The 22,131-nt window shown below is 36.6% G+C and overlaps 1 protein-coding gene across 8 annotated transcripts in view; it reads right to left on the reverse strand.

Annotated features, from left to right (window-relative positions):
• The window catches only part of DROSHA (drosha ribonuclease III), a 117,706-nt gene that overhangs the window by 63,722 nt on the left and 31,853 nt on the right, over positions 1 to 22,131 (reverse strand). For all 8 annotated transcript variants that reach the window (XM_081825936.1, XM_081825942.1, XM_081825940.1 and 5 more), the window contains 4 exons: positions 16,255 to 16,326; positions 14,619 to 14,700; positions 13,174 to 13,248; positions 3,678 to 3,847 (listed from right to left, as the gene is read on the reverse strand). In XM_081825936.1, coding sequence (XP_081682062.1) covers positions 3,678 to 3,847; positions 13,174 to 13,248; positions 14,619 to 14,700; positions 16,255 to 16,326 — 399 coding nt within the window. The remainder of the gene's footprint in view (positions 1 to 3,677; positions 3,848 to 13,173; positions 13,249 to 14,618; positions 14,701 to 16,254; positions 16,327 to 22,131) is intronic.

Consider the following 22,131-nt stretch of genomic DNA (forward strand, 5'->3'; position numbering starts at 1 on the left):
ATCTTCTCCCATTCTGTCGGTTGTCTTTTGGTTTTGTTGACTTTCTTCTGCTGTGCAAAAGCTTTTTATCTTGATGAAGGCCCAATAGTTCATTTTTGCCCTTGCTTCCCTTGCCTTTGGCGATGTTTCTAGGAAGAAGTTGCTGCGGCTGAGGTCGAAGAGGTTGCTGCCTGTGTTCTCCTCTAGGATTTTGATGGACTCCTGTCTCACATTTAGGTCTTTCAACCATTTTGAGTCTATTTTGTGTGTGGTGTAAGAAAATGGTCCAGTTTCATTCTCCTGCATGTGGCTGTCCAATTTTCCCAACACCATTTGTTAAAGAGACTTTTTTCCATTGGACATTCTCTCCTGCTTTGTCAAAGATGAGTTGACCATAGAGTTGAGGGTCCATTTCTGGGCTCTCTATTCTGTTCCATTGATCTATGTGACTGCTTTTGTGCCAGGACCATACTGTCTTGATGATTATAGCTTTGTAATAGAACTTGAAGTCCGGAATTGTGATGCCGCCAGCTTTGCTTTTCTTTTTCAACATTCCTCTGGCTATTCGGGGTGTCTCCTGGTTCCATACAAATTTTAGGATTATTTGTTCCATTTCTTTGAAAAAAGTGGATGGTATTTTGATAGGGATTGCATTAAATGTGTAGATTGCTCTAGGTAGCATTGACATCTTCACAATATTTGTTCTTCCAATTTTGTATATCAAAGCAGCAGGATACAGTTTTAAAAGAGTTGCACAACTGAAAATGTTAGTGAATTATTCATGTTTTCATGGTTTTAAACACCATACTATGGCATCAACCAAGGAAACAAGTGATTTAAAATATCTATAGTATCTTGAAATTTATAGGGGGGAGAGATGAAATAAGTTCTAGACTTTGGCCACACCCTACAATATCCATCACACCAGCTTTGAGGAAGAATAAAAAATATTCTCGCTAATGACCAAAGTATTCCCCGGCAGAGGCAAAGTGCCTCGGGAGGGAGATTAATTCTTTTAAGTTCTGCAGCAATAAAGTACTTAATGTGACCATAATGGCTTGAAAAATTTAATAAATTCCCCAATATTCTTACCAGTGGGTAATCTTTCAAAGCAAGTACTGCAGAGGATGAAATATACTGCCATGTCTCCTCTGCTCTATTCGCAAAAGATATAATGAAAGGATGTTTTTGTGATACTGAGTTTTCAGGATATTTTCCTCCTTTAAACATATTTTTATTAACTTTAACATGTTCCCAAACTTACCTTTCTTAATTTATTTCTGATTACTTTCTAACATAAACCTTTCATCCTGACTAATCTGGTTTCATTATCTTCAAAATTGGCCATATATCCTCCCAAGTATACACATTTGATCATGCCAATAAGTTATACAATTTCTCGATTCCTTAAAGACCTCCCTGTAGCATTTATAAAGTATCCCTGGCAGCCTAGTCCAGTGATCTCGCCTGAGATCAGATACAGGCTTTCCTGATTGGCTTTTGTACTGACTGGTCTATGGACTCAACAATTCATCACAGACTCCTTTCACATGGATATGCCATGAGTCTGCGCCTGGACAAACAGCATATATAATGTGTAGACTTCACTAGCACCTGACTCACATAGTAGTAGCCCAACAAATGAGCTAAATGATAATCATGGTAATGGAGTAAATGTCCTCTATGCTAATGGTTCAAAACCATGAAGGGGTGAATCAGAAAAGCACCTGGAGATTTTTTTTTTTTTAACAACAGATCCTTGGGCCCCATTACTTGGGAGTATATATGGAGTAGGGATGATCAGGGCATTCATACATTTTCAAAAGCTCTTCAACTGATTCTAGGATTTCAGGAAATGTTAACCAAGCTATGGAAAGAAGCCCCAGGGTGAAAGTATTCCCAAAGTGTGCACTGTAGACCGTGGGACTCTTCAAGCAGACCCACCAAGATGAAAAGGTGTGTCTCCCACCACCCTCACTCCCACCCATCTTCTGACCCTGCTATAAAACAGGCAGAAGAAATGTAAATTTATGCAACTGTTTAAAGAAGAAAAATAAAATTCAGAGTTATACTGTCATAATGCTATGACTTGTATATTTCTTTTAGAGTTACTTTAACAATTAGTTATATGGTTTAACAATATAATAGCAAAAATTGTATGATTTTAAGTTTTAAACAAGTTTTATGTTTAAACATGTTTTTATTAAACACTTTCACTTTCTAGACTTGTTTGAAATAATCAGTATTAGCTGGAATGTTTGCTTTGCAAATAGTAACATTTTGTTTGTGCAGATGTTACTGTCTTGCTACAAAAAGTTGATCCAGAGTCTGTATTTTTATGAATCAAGGCTTTTAAGCAATTTGGCAGCCTTTTAAAAAGAACAGCTTTGTTTAAATAGATTATTCTGTTTTTTTACATAAAAATATTTTAATTCTCCATTTCTGGAAAACTTCATCCTGATAAGATGCCAATATATAACTATTTTATGAAACAATAACATACTTCAGAGAAAAATTATAATTCATATAAATATATAAAACAGCATTTTCTTTATAAAAGAAACCTACTTAACTTTTAATTCTACTCTTTATTTTTTATATTTTTACTTCAAAAATTAATATTAGAAGCTAATTTTAATACAAAACACTTAAAAAACAAATGGGAAATATTTGTAATAAGTATGGCAAAGGATCAACAAAAAAGGACAAATATCACAAAAGAAAATTAGATAAGGGATATTAATAGGCCATTATCAAAAGAAAACATGAAAGGCCAATAAACATTTAAAATATCAATTTTTGTTAGAAACCAAAATAAATACAAAACTGAACTATATAATTTTTTTCCCTATCAGACAGTTTTTTTGTTAGACTAGTACAGTATAACCAATACAAAGAAAAGGGCATGCTCATATACTCTTGGTCAAAGTGCAAATTTTCCAGCCCTCTAGAAGGCAATTTACACGTATCCAAGGCCTTAAAAATGTGCCTGTCTTTAGTCTATTAACTTCACTTACAGGACTTCTTCCTAAAAAATTAAATGGACACACATTCAAAGATACATACATGTTTATGTATATACGTGCTTATATACACATATACAAATTCAATACAGTAATATTGGTGACAGCAAAAATCTGAAAGCAACCTAGGTGTCCAATAATTGGGGCTTAATTAAATAACTTAGGAGCCTTTTAATTACATTTGTAAAGAAATTTAAGACTATGGAAAAATAATTTTGTGATTGTTGTTTCTGGAAGAGGATGAGAAGAAAAAGGTCTAAATATGAATATTGAACTGTATGATGCTAATTTTGTTTTAAGACAATATGAAAGTATCTAAGGAGACTAGAAAAGTGAATAGTAACATCTCTGGTAAATGGAATTATGGATAACTTTATTGTCTTCTTTGGGCTGTTTCTTTATTTTCTTAACTTTTTATAATGATGATATATTACTTTTATACTCAGAAAAAAAAAATCAGATCCGAACATATCTAAAAACTAATCAGATAAACTTACTACTAAATATGACTACATTATAGTATTTTTTTATTTGCTAAATATTTAAAAGGAAAAATTACTCAAAGGATAAGAATGAATACTTCAAACTTTTAAAATGTTCTGTTACTGTTTTTTTGAACATTCAAACTGGAAAGAAGGTGGTTCAGTCTCAGAACATGTAAGCACCAGAACATACCGTTCCAGGGTTGGTGACAATCATGCCTTTGCATTCTTCTGCATATTTCTGCCACTCAAGTTCTTCCCACTGAAGCATATTGGCAATCTCCTCTTCAGGAACCAGGGCTTTGCTACACCGTAATAAGTAAAGGAGAATTTGGTGCATGGACAGCACTTCCTTTCCTCCATCTTGGGTGGGAGTGGAAAGAGAGGGAAAAATAAAGCTATTCAATAGTCAATCATCAGCCAAATAAGGAAAAACAAGACAGTGAGGGAAAAAAGAACATTTATAAAAAAGTAATTTAGAATTTACATTGTTTAACCAGGTGCCAAATAATACAAAAACCATTTGTTTCATTGATGAACAGTGCTCATAAACCATCTCATTTACTAAAATGGTAACAACAACATTATAAATGATAAAAGGCTCCATTTGTGAGGTCTGAAAATAAAAAAAAGTGCCTACCTAAATAAATTTAAAACCACCTAGCATAAAGAGCCATGGTTTATAATATACAGAACTATGTTATGTCTTAAATATTTTATCATTCTTTCTAAGGTAACAGATGAAAGCTCTTTAGAAGTGATATTACTGTCTTAAGGAAATTCTAAGCTTTTACGAGATATTTATGGATGTTTCCAATAAACTATTGTTGCATTATGGTCTAATTTTTTGGTGCTAATGTGCTGCACCTGCCGTGATGAATAGCGCTAAAAAGGCTGTACTAATATCATGAAGATCATTATGGAGTTAGTACATGGAAAAAATACCAAGTATTCTGAGGCTTACAGAAGCATATATTACCAAGTACAGAGGATAAAAACAACAAAGGACATAATTAAAATACCTTGGAAAAAGCCAATTAATCTGGTACTTGATGAACCAAAGACATTCATATAATGTGGGCATTAATTTTGGGTTCACAGGCTTCTTCTGCCTTCTTTCTGGGTTTAATTTCTTGATCAATATGTGCCTGTTCTTTGCCTAATCCCAACCCAAGAAAGGACAAGAACTCTGAAGGTTTGGAGGACAATGACTACCCTCCCCAGGTCATGAGATATGCTAGGAACACCAGTATAGGGCCAAACACTTCATGGAGAAACAAGGGACCAGGATGGTGGGGATGGGAGGGCACAAATGAAGAGTGTCCTATTTGTGCTAGAGGAATTAATGGCACCCAAGGAATCTGAGGTACTAGAAAAAGAGGATGAAAGATCTTTTTTTTTAAGATTTATTTATTTATCAGAGAGAGAGAGTGTAAGTGAGCACAAGCAGGGGGAGTGGCAGGCAGAGGGAGAAGCAGACTCCCCGCTGAATAAAGAGACCGATGCGGGACTTGATCCCAGGACTCCGGGATCAGGACCTGAACCAGAAGCAGATGCTTAACCGACTGAGCCACCCAGGCGTCCCAAAAGGTCTTTAATATGAGTTGCTGGGGGTAAGAACCTGGACAGGACTACACATCTGAGAAAGAAGAGAGGAAAGGTCAAAATTTCTTTTTGATCTTTGTGTTTTCTTTTAATCTCAGATGTTGTTATGGAACTAGACAGCACTGTTACCATATATGTAGGCATGCATTTATTCATTAAATACTTGTTTATATTCAACAAATATTTACTGAGCACCTATTAAGCAGCAGGCACTCTTCCAGACCCTAGAAATACAGTGGTGATCTAAACAACCAAAACAGAGAAGGGAAAGACACAGTAAAAAACAACCACAAAATAAATCAGGTCAAGATAAAGACTCTTCTATAAAGGTTCAAAACGGGTGAAGGACTGCAGCTATATTTAAAATGATGGTCAGGGAAGGAATCCATGAAGAGGTGCCATGTGAGCAAAGACTAGAAAGAAGCAGAGGAGCGCATTATGTAGCAATCTGGGAGAAGAGTGTCTCAGATAGAAAAAACAGCAGAAGGCCTAGAGTAAAGTGGGATTGATGTGTTCCAGCAACTGCAAAAAGGCAACGTGGATGGAATGAGGGAAGGAAGAGATGTGAAAGAGGTGGCAGGGAGGCTGGATCTTGCAAAGCTTCTACAGAGCACAGGAAGAGCTCTGGATTTTATTTTCTGATGAGCAGGTTTATTACCATTATGTGCCAGGCACTATGAGTGGTCCCATGTCACAGTCATGGAAAAAACAAACAAAAACACAAGCTCTAGGCCCTCAAGAAGCATGTAGGCTAACAATGATTAATCACAACTGTTCCTAGAGGAAGCTGTGTAGATGACATTCTGAAAACAGAGTTCTCTTAATCAAAGACATTGAGTCTCCAAAAAAAAAAAAAAAAATTGTCCAAGAAGTGACTAAAATACAATCAACCCACATGAGGACATGTTATACCTACTGATTCAGATTATTGCTCACAGCAGTGAAATTTTTTATGCCTCATTACAAAACATCTGCTTTAAACCCAAGAGTCACCTTTGATTAAGAAACTTCCATTGTAAAGGGCATATTTCTCAAGAGTCCGTCTCAAAAGACATTTCAATCTCCCTGCATATAACATGCTCTCCTCTTTGCTAAGGAGCCCAGCAAAGCCATAATGCCTATCACGATGCCTGTCTGTCTGAGACCACAGTAGTCTCTACTTGTAGGGAGTCTGAGGCAAACAGATGGAAAAGAGAACACTTACGCCAGAATACGATGATTTACACCGCATGTGTATACAGAGAGAACAGCAGAGAGAAAAAGGAACCCTAGGGAGCTTTGAGAAGAACTAGCACACTGACTAGATTCATTAGGAACCAAGAAAGGAGTAAAATAGTATTTGGCTCATAATCTCTGTATTTGGTAGTATCACTAAAGAGCACTGTGGGCCTACAAGGATCCATCAGAAGCCCAGCATGCCATAAGAAGGAAGAGAGTGTTGTTTTGTTATAAGGATTAGAAAAAAAAGGCTCAGATTTTATTTGGGGAAGGTGGTACATGGTAGAAGGAGCAAATATATGCAACACCAGGTATACAGAATAGCACTAAAATCTCCCCACCAGCAGTTACAGAGGGCTGACTTCATGGCACTGCAAATAGAAGTGAAATAGACTAAGTGCGATGAATTTAAAGTGAAAAGACTAAAAAACTAAAAAAGCTATTGGAAGAGAGGAATACTTGGGCCTACAAACCAAGGACAGGGCCGTTTTAGGAGAAGAATACCTGAAAGATACAGAAAAAGGGCCACGGGGTGCCTGGGTGGCTCGTCGGTTAAGCATCTGATTTCGGCTCAGGTCATGATCTCAGGGTGCTGGGATCGAACCCCGCTTCGGTCTTTGCACTCAGCAGGAAGTCTGCTTGTCCCTCTCCCTCCGCCCCTCCCCCCCCACTCATGCACACGGACTCTCTCTCTCAAATAAATAAATAAAATCTTTAAAAAAAAGAAAAAAAGAAAAGGCCACCAAATGCTTGTAAGAATGCTTTTACCTTTGGGTGCAAAGCTGCTAATGAGAAAGTAGAGCTTTACCACAGCACAGAAACCAGAAACATTTAAAAGCATACACACATCAGGTGAGAAGTCAGTAATGCTGAAGGAGAAATTATAAATCCATGTTGAAACCTAAGTATTTTAAATGGCAACTACAATCTAGAGAGACAGATATTCACCACTGTGACAAAGCAGAAACCCAGGACAGAGAACCTGAAATGAAAGGTTTACCAAGGAGGGGGATCGAGGCACTGCTCCAGGTTCGGTACTGGGGTGCAATCCTTATGGAAATATTAAAAAAGGAAGACAAGACTAGAGTCCTGTCAGAGCCCATGGGGCAAGGGCTGCATCCCTCACACCCAGCCTGGTAAAAAAGATACTCCATAAATATCTGTGGGAATGACTTCCTAAAGCAGATAAATAACATGGCCACTTGCTCGCAGACTGCCATGAATTTACTAATGTTAATGAATTGGCTCTTCTGGTTTGTCTGCTTTGCTACATGTTTATGTTGGGGATTTATGAAACTATGTCACTGAGGGCTAGGAAGTAATTTTTATCTCATTGGCTGAGATAAATAGGACATGATATAAATGACAAATTAGAGCGGGTAAGCTAAGGTTAGCAGGAATTCTGCCAGCACTGGGACTGGAACTGTGACAATGGCTCATTATTCGGGAAGAACTGGAGTTTGTGTTTCAGGGAATGAATCTGGACAGTCATTAATGAACCGACAGACTTTATAAACTGTTTCTTAGAGACCCAATTCTCTCAGTTTATATTGCCTGATTATTTATATGGTGGGGGGGCAATTTGTTAGGGAATTTGTGGTAAGAATATGGCTGGTCAAACAAGTATTTCTCAACAGTGTAACAGTTATTTTAAGAACTATAAAAATACCTTCCTCTTTGCCTACACTGAGAATAACTGTATAACTGCATTATCATGTCTCCTGTATATTCCTGGTAACATGTCTTTACATAATCTTAACTTTTGAAGATTTGTATTAACGGATATTTTCTAAACTTCCCTCCAAAAAAGCTACTTTCCAAATAGAAAAAGATGCTGTATCAATTGATGTTTCTTTAAACTACACTTGGTTCCCTGGGAATTTTGAGATAGTCTCCCAACCTCTGGTTCTCTCGCAGCCATACCTGCAAACTACTTCTCCAGAATGGGGCAATCTCCAGAAATCAATTTGCACAATAACCGATTCGCAATCAACTGATTAAGGAATTCTGAAGCTTTACTAACAGTGATGATACAAGCAGTGAACAGCCTTTCCCATAAGAGCAGCTTTCCTGTCTTGAATTATGCCCTGCCCTAGCTCCAGCCCCGGCTCCAGCAAGAATAAAACCTTAAACTAATTCTACCAGAGCTCTTATCAATGATTTGGCTACCCAAGGTAGAGGCGGGTATTGGAAGGAAACAAAAATTTGAGAAAATCCTTAAAATCTCAATAATCTAGTTGCTCTGTGATTTGACTCCTGGTCAACTGGCCTGAATTAAATAATCCTTGGTTTAAACTATAAGCTTAATTTTGGATAAATTAATATGGAGCAAATGAGACAGTTATCTTCAAAACTGGGTAAACTGGGAAACTAAAGAAAAATGATAATAACTGATAAAACTTCAATTAGATATAATAAATTGATACAGATGAAAAGCAAATGAGCATGAGAGGATCATGAAATACCCGAAATATATGAAAGCTGCTCATTCTCATACGAGTTCAAGTAAGATGCAAATAATAACCATGAGGTTACGTTGTGCCTCTCAGATGGACCCAACTGTAGAAGTCTTGATATCCAGTGTTGGCAGATATACCAAAAAAGGGTACTGCTAAAAATGCTGGTTAGAGCTACATATCATGTCCTTTCTAGAGAACAATGGGCAACATTTTACAAATACTGTCTTAACAAATCATTTTACTTCTAGAATTCTACCTTATAGGAGACGCATAAGACTACTGTCAAAGTATTTATACGTAACGGGAAAAAAAATAGAGACCTCCAAAATATTTGTCACTAGAGGAATTGTCATAAAAATTAATGTCCACTCATACAATGGAATGCTATGAAGGTGTTAAAGAATGAGGCAATGTATTTTTATAGAGGACATCTGAAATAGTTGAGTAAAAAGGCAAGTTGTATAACATATTTAGTGCTATCCCCACTTAAAGAAAAAAGCATAAATTTCCCTATATAGGGTAAAATGAATACAAACCAAACCATATATAGCATCTACTCATCTTCACATGTTTAGAAGGGGGTATTTACTTTTTTACTTTATACACTTTCGTATCGTTTGTGTACACACACATACACCCACACATACACACATACACCCACACCCACACACAGCTGAGCCAATAAAGGACAAAAGCAACACTTCAATTCTGTGAAGAATGAATGATCTTTCCAATAAATGGTGCAGAGTCAACTGGATATCCATACTGAAATTAAGGATCTTAAAAAATAAATAAAATAAAAATAAGGAATCTTGACTCATATTTCATACCAACTGGAAAAACAAATTTTGAGACAGATTAGAGATCTAAATTTCTAGAAAATATAGGGAGAGTATCTTGATGACCTTAGGATAGCAAAGATTTCATAAACAAGATAAGCATAAAAGAATATGTAAATTGGACTATATTAAAATTAGGAATTTCTGTCCATCAAAAATCACCATTAAGATGGTGAAAAAGCAATCCACAGAGAAGGTACTGGCAACCTATACCTCTAACAAAAGTCTCATATATGGTGTATATATAAAAATACCTAACAAGTAAATGAGAAAAAGACATACATCACCCAACAGAAAAATAAGCTAAAGACTCAAACAGGCACTTCAAAAGACAATATCCAAATAGTCAATTAATATATGAAATGATGCTCTATTTCATAAGTCATTAGGGAAGTGAAAATTAAAACTGTACTATGATACCTCTGAACACTCATCAAAATGGCCAACATGAAAAAAAAGAAAATGCCAAGTGTTGGTAAGAATGTGGAATAACCTGAACTGTCCCATACACTGCTGGTGGGCAGGGAAAATAAAAGAATCATTTTGGGAAACTGTTGGAAACTATCTACAAAGCTTAATATAAACACAACTAGAATTTCCACTCCTAGGTAAATATCCACAATGGGAAAGCATCAATATATGCTCCCCAAAAGGCATGTACAAGGGTAATGGTGAACATATGTATGCTGTTTGAAAGAGCCAAAAACAGGTAATACCCAAATGTCCATTAATCACAGATAGGTTAAATACATATAATACTATGTAGTGATGAGGATGAACCAACTACAGTTAACTGAAACAGGTGTCTCAAAAACACATAATACAAAAGAAGACAAAAACAAAAAGAACACACAATTCTAGTTTTTATAATTAAACAACAAGTAAAATTATCATGGTGTTTTCAAGTCAGAATAGAGGCTACCCTTGAGAAGCTGGGAAGTGACTGCAAAGGGGGTCTTGAATGCTGGTAATCTTGACCTGGGTGCTGAGTACACAGTCATATTCACTTTGTGAAAATTCACTTGAGTCTTGTATTTATGATACGTGCACAATTTGTGTTATACTTCAAAGGTTTACTTTTTAAAAATAAGAGATAATACCAAAGAATGTTTGAAAGTTCATTCACTCTCATTAGTAACAAAATATTAGTAACAAAATACATGAATCATTAACTAAGGCACTACTGTGATCAATTAAATAAAGTCAGTAAACAAGTATTTATTGAGTCCCTGCTATGTGCCAAGTGGTATGTTAGCACTGATACAAGACAGACACTGTTTACTCCTTAGCCTCATGGAGATACAGGAAGGAAGGAAGGAGGAAGAAGTGAAGAAGGGGAAGAGGAAGGGTCCAAAATGTGAAGACTAAGAATGCATTTTTCATGGCAGCATAAATTGATGCTATTCTTTTAATAAGAAATTTGGCACTATGCACCATGTTCCTTAAAATTATCCATCTGCTCAATAAATTAGTAAAAACTAGGATGCAAATCACATATTAGTATGATGACAACTAGGTAGAAATGACCTATGTACAGAAAAAAAATGAAAATATATATTAAAATGTTTTTCTTTTTAATTCACCATTTTCTAAAAGATTTTAATGAAGTCATACTGTAAAAAACAAATCGATCATAATTTGCCACCTAATACCAAAATGCATTTTATATGTTAGATATTTTTCTGTATCTTTCAGGGTGTTTTAATATATGTATTTTCAAAGGGAAGTCTAATGAAAAGGTAAATCCTGCTTAAAAATAAATCAACATGCCTCTTTCTTTATGACAACCTAAATGTTATCCCTACAATAATTATAAGAAACATTTTGCAAGAGTTCAAATCCCACAAAGTAAATCTTTGACATAATATTTTTCTTTAAGATGATTTTAAAACTGTCCACTTTCTCTTAGAGATTTGTCTGGTCATAAAACGCCTAGAGGCAGGCAGATAGAGAAAGGAAAGGTTTTCAACAAGCTCAATCTAGCACCATCTTGTAATAAGTCTGCTGCTAAAGCTCCATTATAAAATCAAAGATGCATTCACATGAATAGACTTCTCAATAAAATAAAACCAGCTGTACAAAGGAGAAAAGCTTCTGAATGCATTTTCCAAATGAAATAAGCATTAACAATAATACCAAAAATATTAGTAACTCTTATACTAAAATAAAAACAAGTCACTGTGACTGAGTGTCTGAACTGAAGGAAGGGTATCAAGGACAAAATCTTGAGGCAAATCTAAACTAGAAGTAGATGAGAAACAGAAGGCACAAAAGACAAATCAGAGAGCCAGGAGGAAAGCAAGGAGAGCTCAGTACACAGAAGACAGGGTCAAGAGCCCAGGTACCACCTCAGGGAAGAGACCAAAACTGCAGTGTGTCCACTGGATGTGGCCTTTGGGAGGCTTGCTTTGGCATCAGCAGCTGCGGCAGGGTAGGGTTGGAGGGAGTGGGGCACCCAAGCAAAGCCGGGCTGTGAATGGACCAAGGTCTGACAGGCTCAAACCAGGGTTCTGAGGCATAGGGGAGGTAAGGTCTCCAGCCTCCAGGAAGACAAGAGGCATGAGGAGAGCATGAACATAGGGCTGATTTCCTGAAACTGCGGACATGTGAGCAATACATTACATTTTACATTCTGAAAAGCTCCCCAGCTGAAATTGTGGACCACAGATTTATTGCAGCAAATTGTTTTTTCCCCAGTATCACTGAGAACCAAAAGGCCGAACTGACATTTCAGTGGAAAGTGGTGGTTGGCACAAGGGCTGAGGTCACCAGAGCTAAGAGACAGACATCAGAGCATAAGACTTAAGTGAGAAAGCAAAGAAAGGTAGCTGCACCCAGGGAGAAAAGGGAAGATTCAGGTAGAAGCAGAGGGACTAGGACATGAGAGGTTGGAGGAATGTCACCAGAAAGTGAGATGCCAGAGTGAGATTCTAGGGATGAATTCATTTAGGTGAAGATTTTACAAACAAAAAGGCATCCAAAGATTTCATAAAATCCAGCCATTTTTAAAAACAAATATAACGCCATATTTCACAGCTAGACTCTTGAAAAAAATTTTAAAACTTAAAATACTGCTTTAAAAAAATAAAATTATTTACTTATATATTTTAGTGAGAAAATAACATTTTTTTCACTGTAAAGTGAATGTGTCAAAAAAATAGGAAAAAACCACCAATAATACCACATTAATATACCTATTATTGCAGTAATTTTTAGCATAGTTATAATGATACTACATATAAAATTTTATACTAATTATTTTCCAATTAACTATATGCATTTTTTAGAGCAACATTTTTCCATGTTACTTTGAACACTTGCATGATATTTTATCAAGTAGATTTTCAAAATTTATCACTTGTCCCGTTGCTCATCTAATTCGGGGCTACCATAAATTACACAGGGGTACAAATCAGAGTGTATAATTTTACATTTCATCCCTGACCTGAGAATTAGATAATTAACAGTGTCTGAGGTGGGAAGTTGTCTCTACAGATTAAAGAGAGAACGGCAGGCTTATTTTCAGATGTACTATCTCACCAGGTCACTGACAAGCCAAAAGATTTACCTGGAAGGAATCTCACAAAACGTGGCATGAAATGAAATCTTGGGCAGCAGGGAGGACTGTCTTCAAACAAAGGGCCTAAAGCAAACAAGTGAAAAGGAAAGAAAAAATAAATAAAACAGCCTCAGAAAACAAACACTGTGGCTTAATTCCTAAGATTTATAATAACCACAAAGAAACACCACTGGAGAAGTAGGGACATAAAAAACACCACCCCTCCTTCTCCCCAGCAGTTCAATCAATCATGTGATAACTGCCACAAACATCCAATGAAGACTGCAGTGAGGGGACTACCCAAAGTCAGAGGAGAATAAAGGCTCCAAGGATATACCACGTATATGACACATGCGGTAAAACTATTTCTAGAAGTCCAAAAATATAAAGATTTTTGTTATAGTTGAACTACTGCATGATATAATATGCTTGTGTTTTAATCCTTTTCTATTTTAATCAATACCACTGGGGGGGAAAGAAATAAATACTATTAAAAACTTGCTTTGAAAAGCCATTCATCAATACACTGTTTTAAAAATAAGTAAGTCAGGGGCGCCTGGGTGGCTCAGTTGGTTAAGCGACTGCCTTCGGCTCAGGTCAAGATCCTGGAGTCCCGGGATCGAGTCCCGCATCGGGCTCCCTGCTCAGCGGGGTGTCTGCTTCTCCCTCTGACCCTCTTCCCTCTCGTGCTCTCTGTCTCTCATTCTCTCTCTCAAATAAATAAATAAAATCTTTAAAAAAAAAAATAAGTAAGTCAATGTCTGCTGGAATACTAACACTTCCAAAGGAATGAACAATTATCTAAGAACCAAGTTTTGAACTGATATAGCTCAAAGTGTGTATGTGTGTTTTGAAGGCTAACTGAAGTTTTGTTTTTTGGGTTTTTTTTAAGATTTTATTTATTTATTTGACAGAGAGAGGGAACACAAGCAGGGGCAGTGGGAGAGGGAGAAGCAGGCTCCCTGCTGAGCCGGGAGCCCGATGCAGGACTCTATCCCAGGACCCTGGGATCATGACCTGAGCCTAAGGCAGATGCTTAACGACTGAGCCACCCAGGCGCCCCTGAAATTTTAATAAACTGTCATCTTGGAATAAGTTTATTACAGTAAAGTTCAATAGATTTAAAATATTAACTATTGAGATTTTCCCTAATGTACATAAATCAAAGTAGTTACTCATAGTAACTGATACCATCTTCTTAGGCATCAGTTAGGTAATGGATAATGGTAATCTTAGGTAATGAACACTTTCAAATTTTATCAAAATTTAAAATAAGACCTATAAGGTCTTATTCACGTCAAATGATACTAAGTGTTCCTATGAATAACATACTTTTCCTTGAGTATTTAAAAAATAAAGGGAATTTCAACTGTCTCCCCATTGTTAGAAGTTTTTATATATACTACAACATTCTTCTACAAGCATTACATTTCTCTTTAAATCTTGTTATTTACCTTTAAGATTCCAGTCATACAATTCCAAAATATCTCTGAACAGGAATAATGAAAAGAGTTCAAGTCCTTTTACACAAAAATTCTGAAAAATAAACCAAAATCAAATTGCTATAATACTGTAAATGTATACTGACTGAAGGTTTCACTTGTCCTAGTCAAGTGTCTTTAAAAGTGTGCATTAAAACTATACTAAAACCATGTAATTTCCTAAAATGTTTGGCCACTGTCCTACAACAGTTCATTGGCTTCAGACATAAATGAAGTAGGCAATAATGCCATTAGGATTCCTACAAAAATGTAAACTCAGTCCTTGCAAACATACAAATAAAATGATGTGAAATTTAAAAATTAAAATCCCATTATATTTTTCTAGCCAATTAAATCTCAGAATCAGAATTTCCTGGGGACTTTTTTAATTCAAACTACACATACACACACTGGCGGGCTCTAATAGGTTTGTCCCACCACCCCACCCCTGCTCACCCCCACCCTTCGCACACACGCAGAATCACCATTACAGTTACCATAAAAAGAGGTCTTTTGTGCCAAAAAAGTTCAAATTCTTAATGAAGGCAAATAGAGGGCTAAGAAAAACTACAAAACTTTGTACCAAAATTTCTCCTGTAAACAAGCTTAACAGATGATATATTTATAAGTGAGACTTGTCTCATAATTCTTCCTCCTACTTGTCTTGCTCAGGGTTCATAAATCACCCTGTGTGAGATCACGCCAGAAGTCATCAACTTTTACAATAGCAAATGAAGGCTTATGACCTTAAAAATCAAAAGGAAGCAAAAAAGCCCTTCTAAGCTGGGGAATGAAGGGGCGGCCCTTTCTCTTTAATTCTTTTTGAAAGACAGGTAGAATTACCAGGACTTGCTCAGAATGAAACAGGTGCAAACTAAGCCTGTGTGTCATGCTCATCAATCCCCCTCAGTGCTCCACGACAGGGCTTCACTGTTAAACAAGGTTTGCTAGAAGAGCCAGGGGCTCAGGAAATCGACCCCGACTCAACAAATGTTAAGTGCATAAGCTTGTTTGCTGTCTAGTTATTTCTTAGTGTGATTTGTTGACACCACTAAATTCAAGATCAGGCAATGAATCATTCTGAGATTCACATTAATCTTGCTTTGGAATTTTAAACCTCTTGCATATATTTAGATAAATCTGCTGCTGAGCATCCGCAATGAAAAACAATTAGGAAAAATATGTAAATATATGGGAAGAAAAATGAACCAAGCATTGATCTTGTCATTGGAGATAATGAATAAGATTATTCCAACAGTTATCAGATTCGGTTTCACTGTTCTAATTTCCCCTCTGATAACGACCAGTAACCCGAATCTGTCCCCCATCCAAAACAAACTGGAAATAGATGTAATGTTACTATCAGCAGATGCAACACGAGGAGAAATAAGTTCAAAAATAGGTCAAAAGAAGTTGAAAAATGACCCAAATTTTAACCTTGCTCCTAGAGCTACAGCTCAGTGACCCTTTCAACAGCGAACACCATTCTTTGGGGGCATTCCTATGGCAAATAGCCAGAGCTGGCCAAGTTTAACGGTTTAAAGATTTAAGTGTGAAATAAGCAAAAAGAGCAAACTACATCGGGCTATTAAATAATCTTTCCTCTTACCTCAGGCATCATCTCCTCAATGAAATGAATTGTGTAGTCTATGTTGAACCTGATTACTTTACACAGTGGAATCTGCAATAACAAGAATGAGAAGTTCAGTTCTGCAGTACCCTCCTGCAGGCTTCCAGTGCATGTGTATTTGCCATGAACCAAATGAGGTTTCACCTGAATCCAAGCTGCTAACAGTACTGTACATGAAGATTTGACCACAACTGCAGGATTTTAATGGCAAGAACCCAGCTAGTTCGGCCTCTCCAGGAAACCTGCATAATGCTGGTGCTTAATTAACTGCATTAGCAGCAGCAACACAAACATAAGAACCCACTAAAACCAAACATATCACCTCTAAAGTACTGATAAAATCACAATTAAACATTTTTTCTCAGGTTTTTTAAATCTTTCAGAATCTTTAGCTCTTCAACTATATTAGTGATAGCAGGATGCCAACCCATCAGTTATAGATTCGTAAGTCACTGAAGTGCACACAACTCAGGCCACCCATCCGGCTCTGGAGCAAAAGCAACCATGGTAAGAACAGTAATAATAGCTAACACTTACCGAGCCAGGCACTATTGTGCTGTTTCATGTATGGTCACTCGCGAAACCACACCCGTAAGATAGGCACAATTACTATCCCCATTGTATAGTGGAGGAAACTAAGGCAGAGGCATCAGGTACCTTGCCTAAGGTAGCTAGTAAAGGAAAATCTTGCTCTAGACCACAGCTCTGAGCCACTAGAGTACACACCTCTCATTACCTGTTCGGACACTCGGGGTCTGTGTGGAAATGAAGGAAGGCCCAGATGAAATAAATCCACATCTATCTTGTTTGGTCATCAGACTACTAGCCTAGTGTCTACGCATAATAGGTTTTCCGTAAGTGTATTTTTCAATGAAGGAAGGAATGAGAGGGAAAGTGTGAGGTCACTGAAGTGGCTTAACGGACAACCTAGGGAAAAGAATAGCCTAGAGATGTGTTAAGTAGGCTTTTCTGGCCGTTCTATCTGTCCATAAGATGATTTTATATAGATGTAATCATTTTTACAAATCACAGCAATCAGAAAGAAACAAACTTTAATTCTGCCAGCAAAAAAAAAAAAAATGGCAAGAAAACCAAAAATAGTCTTATAATGCCATCTACTGGAAATCTTTTTCTCAGAAATGAAGTTCAGTTCTTTGGTGCTTTTTTTTTCTTTTAAGGATAATGGCTAATTTGAGTGAAATTTATAATTAACTTTAATAAGAAATCCATTTTCAAACTTTTAATAATAAGTTCTAAATGAAGTGAAGTGATACACTAAGGCCACAATTATTTTTAAGTTCTTTATTTCTATAATCATTTAAAAATATTTGAGAATTCCAAATTAGTATATTATTCATACTTTTAAATACCCATCCTTTGCTAACAACCTGTGTTAGGTCCATAGTTATTCTAAAATAAGCCACAGCCTCTACCTTTTTTATTTATTTTTTTTTTTTTAATTTTTAAAGATTTTATTTATTTATTTGACAGAGAGAGAAACAGCAAGAGAGGGAACACAAGCAGGGGGAGTGGGAGAGGGAGAAGCAGGCTTCCCGCTGAGCAAGGAGCCAAATGCGGGCCTCGATCCCAGGATCCTGGGATCATGACCTGAGCCGAAGGCAGACGCTTAACAACTGAGCCATCCAGGCGCCCCTCTATCTTTTTTAAAAGGTAAGGATCTAAAGAGGAAGACAGCCATGTAAGCAAGTATAAATAAAACATAATGTATATAATGTAGTAAGTACAATTAAAACAAATAAAGCAAACAACAAAGTATAAAGTACAAAAGAACCAAAGAGAAGGTAACATTTGAGTTGAGTCTTCAAAGATGGGGAGAAATTTTCCAGAATTAAGTTGGGAAAAAATAGGCGTTTAGTTTCTAGCAAGACAGAAAGTAGGGAGCTGAGGGAAGACCAAGTCTTTTAGCTGTTCAGGAGTGAAATACATGGAGAGAGAGAAGCAAGGAGATTCTAAGACAGGAAAAGTATGAACTATGTAATGCAGACCATATAAACCACATTAAGGATTAGGGGCTTGTCCTTACGGCAATGCAAAGTCACCCAAGTACTTTATTTTTTTTTTTTTTTAAAGATTTTATTTATTTATTTGAGAGAGAGAGAATGAGAGACAGACAGCACGAGAGGGAAGAGGGCAGAGGGAGAAGCAGACCCCCTGCTGAGCAGGGAGCCCGATGCGGGACTCGATCCCAGGACTCCAGGATCATGACCTGAGCCGAAGGCAGTCGCTTAACCAACTGAGCCACCCAGGCGCCCCCATCCAAGTACTTTAAGTGAGAGACTATCATAGTTTACATTTTGAATGGGCTGTTCTGTAAACATTGTGGGAATGGTTTATGCATTCCCTTATGCATATACCTTATGCATTGCAAGGCAAGAGACCAGAAGACCAGACTGGAGTCTGATGAAATAGACCAGGAGCCAAATGAAGAGAAGACTGGAAGCAAGGGGGCAAATTTTAAACATGGGAGATGTTACTGAAATATACAATGACCATTCTGATGTGGAAGTGAAAGACAAGAAAGAAGAGAGAAAAATTTCTAGATTTCTGGCCTAATAACAAGATAAATCACAATGGCATTAATATAAAGAAATTCATAGGGTGTCCCCCAAGTACCTCAAAATCAATATGCGAGGAAGAGGATAAGTTCAGTTTTGCATAGGTTGAGGGCGAGGTACTTGAGGGGATATGAACGTGGGTATGTCCAAAAGGCAATATGAAATGTGAGTGTGGAGCACGGAACCATGTCATAGCTATAAATATCGATTTGGTGGGGATCAGAAGATGCACAGAAGGAAAACCTGTGGGTGAGACTGTATTACTCAGAAGAGAGCACCCAGAAGAAAAAAGGACCAGCCCTTGGGAAGTCAAGAGGCAGGCAAAGAAAGAGCAAAAGTTATTCCTTCTACGACACACAAAAGCAATTCTGCTAGATGATTTATGCAAGAACAGTCCTTTCCCCATATCATTTCAACTAAAATTCCTTTTTGGGATTCTTTCTTTGAGCTCTTCTCTTACATATACTTTATTTTCTTTTGGGCTCACATCCATACCACCAGAGCCCTTCTGAGATACACAAATCTGGGAAAGCAAGATCTTCTTTTCTATTCACTTTTATCTCTCTCTAAGAGTCAAAGAGAACTTGTCATTTTTCTACATATGGCAAGCTCAATTTATTGAAGGGTCAATGGTCAATCAAATAATATAAATGACTACCATTTCTTAAAACTTGTTTGAAGACTGACATTAACTCTTATTAACTCTTATTTCATCCTACTATAAAGAAACAAAAAACCCTCCCAAACTTCTACATTCTAACTCTATTACTTCCAGATGCTGAATGGCTAAATCCAGGGCAGTGAGGCCACTGGAAATGTAAAGCCATCTAAAAGCAGGGGTTTTCTTGCACTTTTGAGGACAGGATAAGACATTATGCATCTAATACACATATCTTTACAATTTTAGTTATGTTGCCAAAGTCCTTAATAACATCAGGTATTCTAAGTAGTAGCAGATGTGCTATATAAAAGGATAAAATGCTCCCAATTGCTCTATACTTAGCCAACAAGGCTTTCAATCCACTTCAATTGAAGAAGATCTTAAGAAAACTTGTCAGAACTAGATTGGTTGAGATTCTAACATTACCATCATTTGCATGCCCTTCTTACTGATATGCTCTCTCTAGCAAGAAAATGAATCAGATCAGTAAAGCGATTTAAAAATTCTTTTTCTGGGAGGCTATTTCAAACTCAAGAGGCCTTTGATGGATCTAATCCCTATGAACTGTACAACATTCAGCTTAAAACTCGATTTATTTTATCAACATCTCTAACATAAATGATGAGGCTTATCTTCCCATTACAGAGTGAAGTTCTCAAATTTGAAGAATTTGAGTATTTATATAAAATATATGCTGAAGCCAGCAATTTTCAGTTCTATCTTTGATTTTATAACAGTAACAACCTCAATTAATTGAGCATTAGCAGCCTCTCAGTGCCAAACCTTGTGCTGACAGGCTTTAAATAAAGCTCAAAGAATCACTCCTCCAAGGTCACATAAATATTAAGAATTGGTTAAAAAAAAAAAAAGAATTAGAAGACATAAACCCAGGTCTGTCTGACATCTTATCCAAAATAAGAAATGCCAACATGTATGCCAAAAACCATGACACTTTTCACGTGTCATCTCATTTATTTTTTACAAAAACCAGTAAGATTGCTATAATCCCTCTATCTTATAGATGAGAAAATCAAGGATTATAAAGATCAAATCATAGGCTGAGGTGAAAGGTCAAATCACACAGCTAATAAGTGGAATTCACTAATGTTTAAACCCTGGTCTCTCTGAAGCCACACTGCTTTCCTTCTTTGATTAAGGTGATACTAAAAGTTAAATGAGATCTATCTACATTACCTCCAAGGAAATAAGAGATAATTTTAAATATTTTCATGGTAACTAAATTATTTATATTTGCAAGCCGACTGAGGAAAAAAAGACAGAAATGCATTATGTGGGAGGAGCTAGACTAGAGGACCTCCAATGGCCTTTTCCACCCTGAGACTATGAGGTTTGGTGTAACAAAGGGTTTGTGTGCCTGAGACATTAAAAAAAAAAAAGTGAAGAAACCATCAAAATTCAAAACCTCTTAGTGCCTTTTCATAAAGACTGTTAAGAATGGTCCAATATAAAATTCTGTAGCTATGTGTGGTGCTGGATGTTACTAGGCTTACTGTGGTGATCATTTTGCACTATGTACAAATGTTGACTCATTATTACACGGTACACCTGGAATTAATATGATGGTTTATGTCAATTATATCTCAAAAAAAGAACAGTCCAATATTACGCTCTTTTCTATATTACGGTCCACACTGGAGGTGGAGGTAATATGTATTATCGAATGATTTTATTTTTATATATAGAATGTCATCACTTTCCAAAGAAAATTCTCTAGGATAAAATATATTGTGGAATATGGAAAATTCCATTAAGAAAACAATTTGTTTTAAATTAGTACCACTACTATAGAATCATGTCTACTTATAAAGAAAAAAAGAACGACAGAAAGGAACAAGGTCAGGCAAAAATTTTATTCTTTACTCTCCAATGGAACAGAATTTCACGTTCTGAGTAAACAGCACTTAAATAACTTTTTAAACTGCAGATGTAATGTCTTAATAACCAACTCAGAAAGGATTAAAGAACACTGTATTTTGATGTAGATACACCACAGCTATAATTTCATAAGTTCTCTAACAGCATCTGGACTGGGTATACTGCTATAGTCTGAGCAGCCAACAAATTCTACTCTATGTCCAACTATAATACAGAATAAGTAAGACAATTCCCAAGACTGTTAGCTTTGAGACAGCAAGATTTTGACTCATAGATAACAGAACTTCCATTTGAACCAATTACCAAACAAAGCAACCTTAATACCTGTAAAAAATATCACAGATCTCTATGTCAGACAAAATCTCTTAAAGAAGACATAGTCCTGGGATTCGAAAGCAGAAAAATGTAGGAAGTTAATGCAGGCTCCAGGTGTCCCGAACACAGCTCTCTTTCTTTTCCTATTGCTTAGACACTAGATAATAGCTGTTCTTAAAACTTTCCAACTTTCTTTTGAAGGACACCCAGCCCAAAATAGCTTTGACACATTATTCCACAGTTTATCCTTCTTTTTCCATCTTTCACACTCTCAAAATGTTATTCTAACACATGTTTACTTACACCATTTAATGTGGACCAAACCTGTGACTCATTAGCACAGATGTCACACCCCCACCTGACACACGCCGCCACAGACTTCCTGCAACTCATGCAGAGGGATGCAAA

Source organism: Leptonychotes weddellii, chromosome 7 (genome assembly GCF_054177405.1).
Source record: "Leptonychotes weddellii isolate Sample4059 chromosome 7, ASM5417740v2, whole genome shotgun sequence".
Taxonomy (NCBI): Eukaryota; Metazoa; Chordata; class Mammalia; order Carnivora; family Phocidae; genus Leptonychotes; species Leptonychotes weddellii.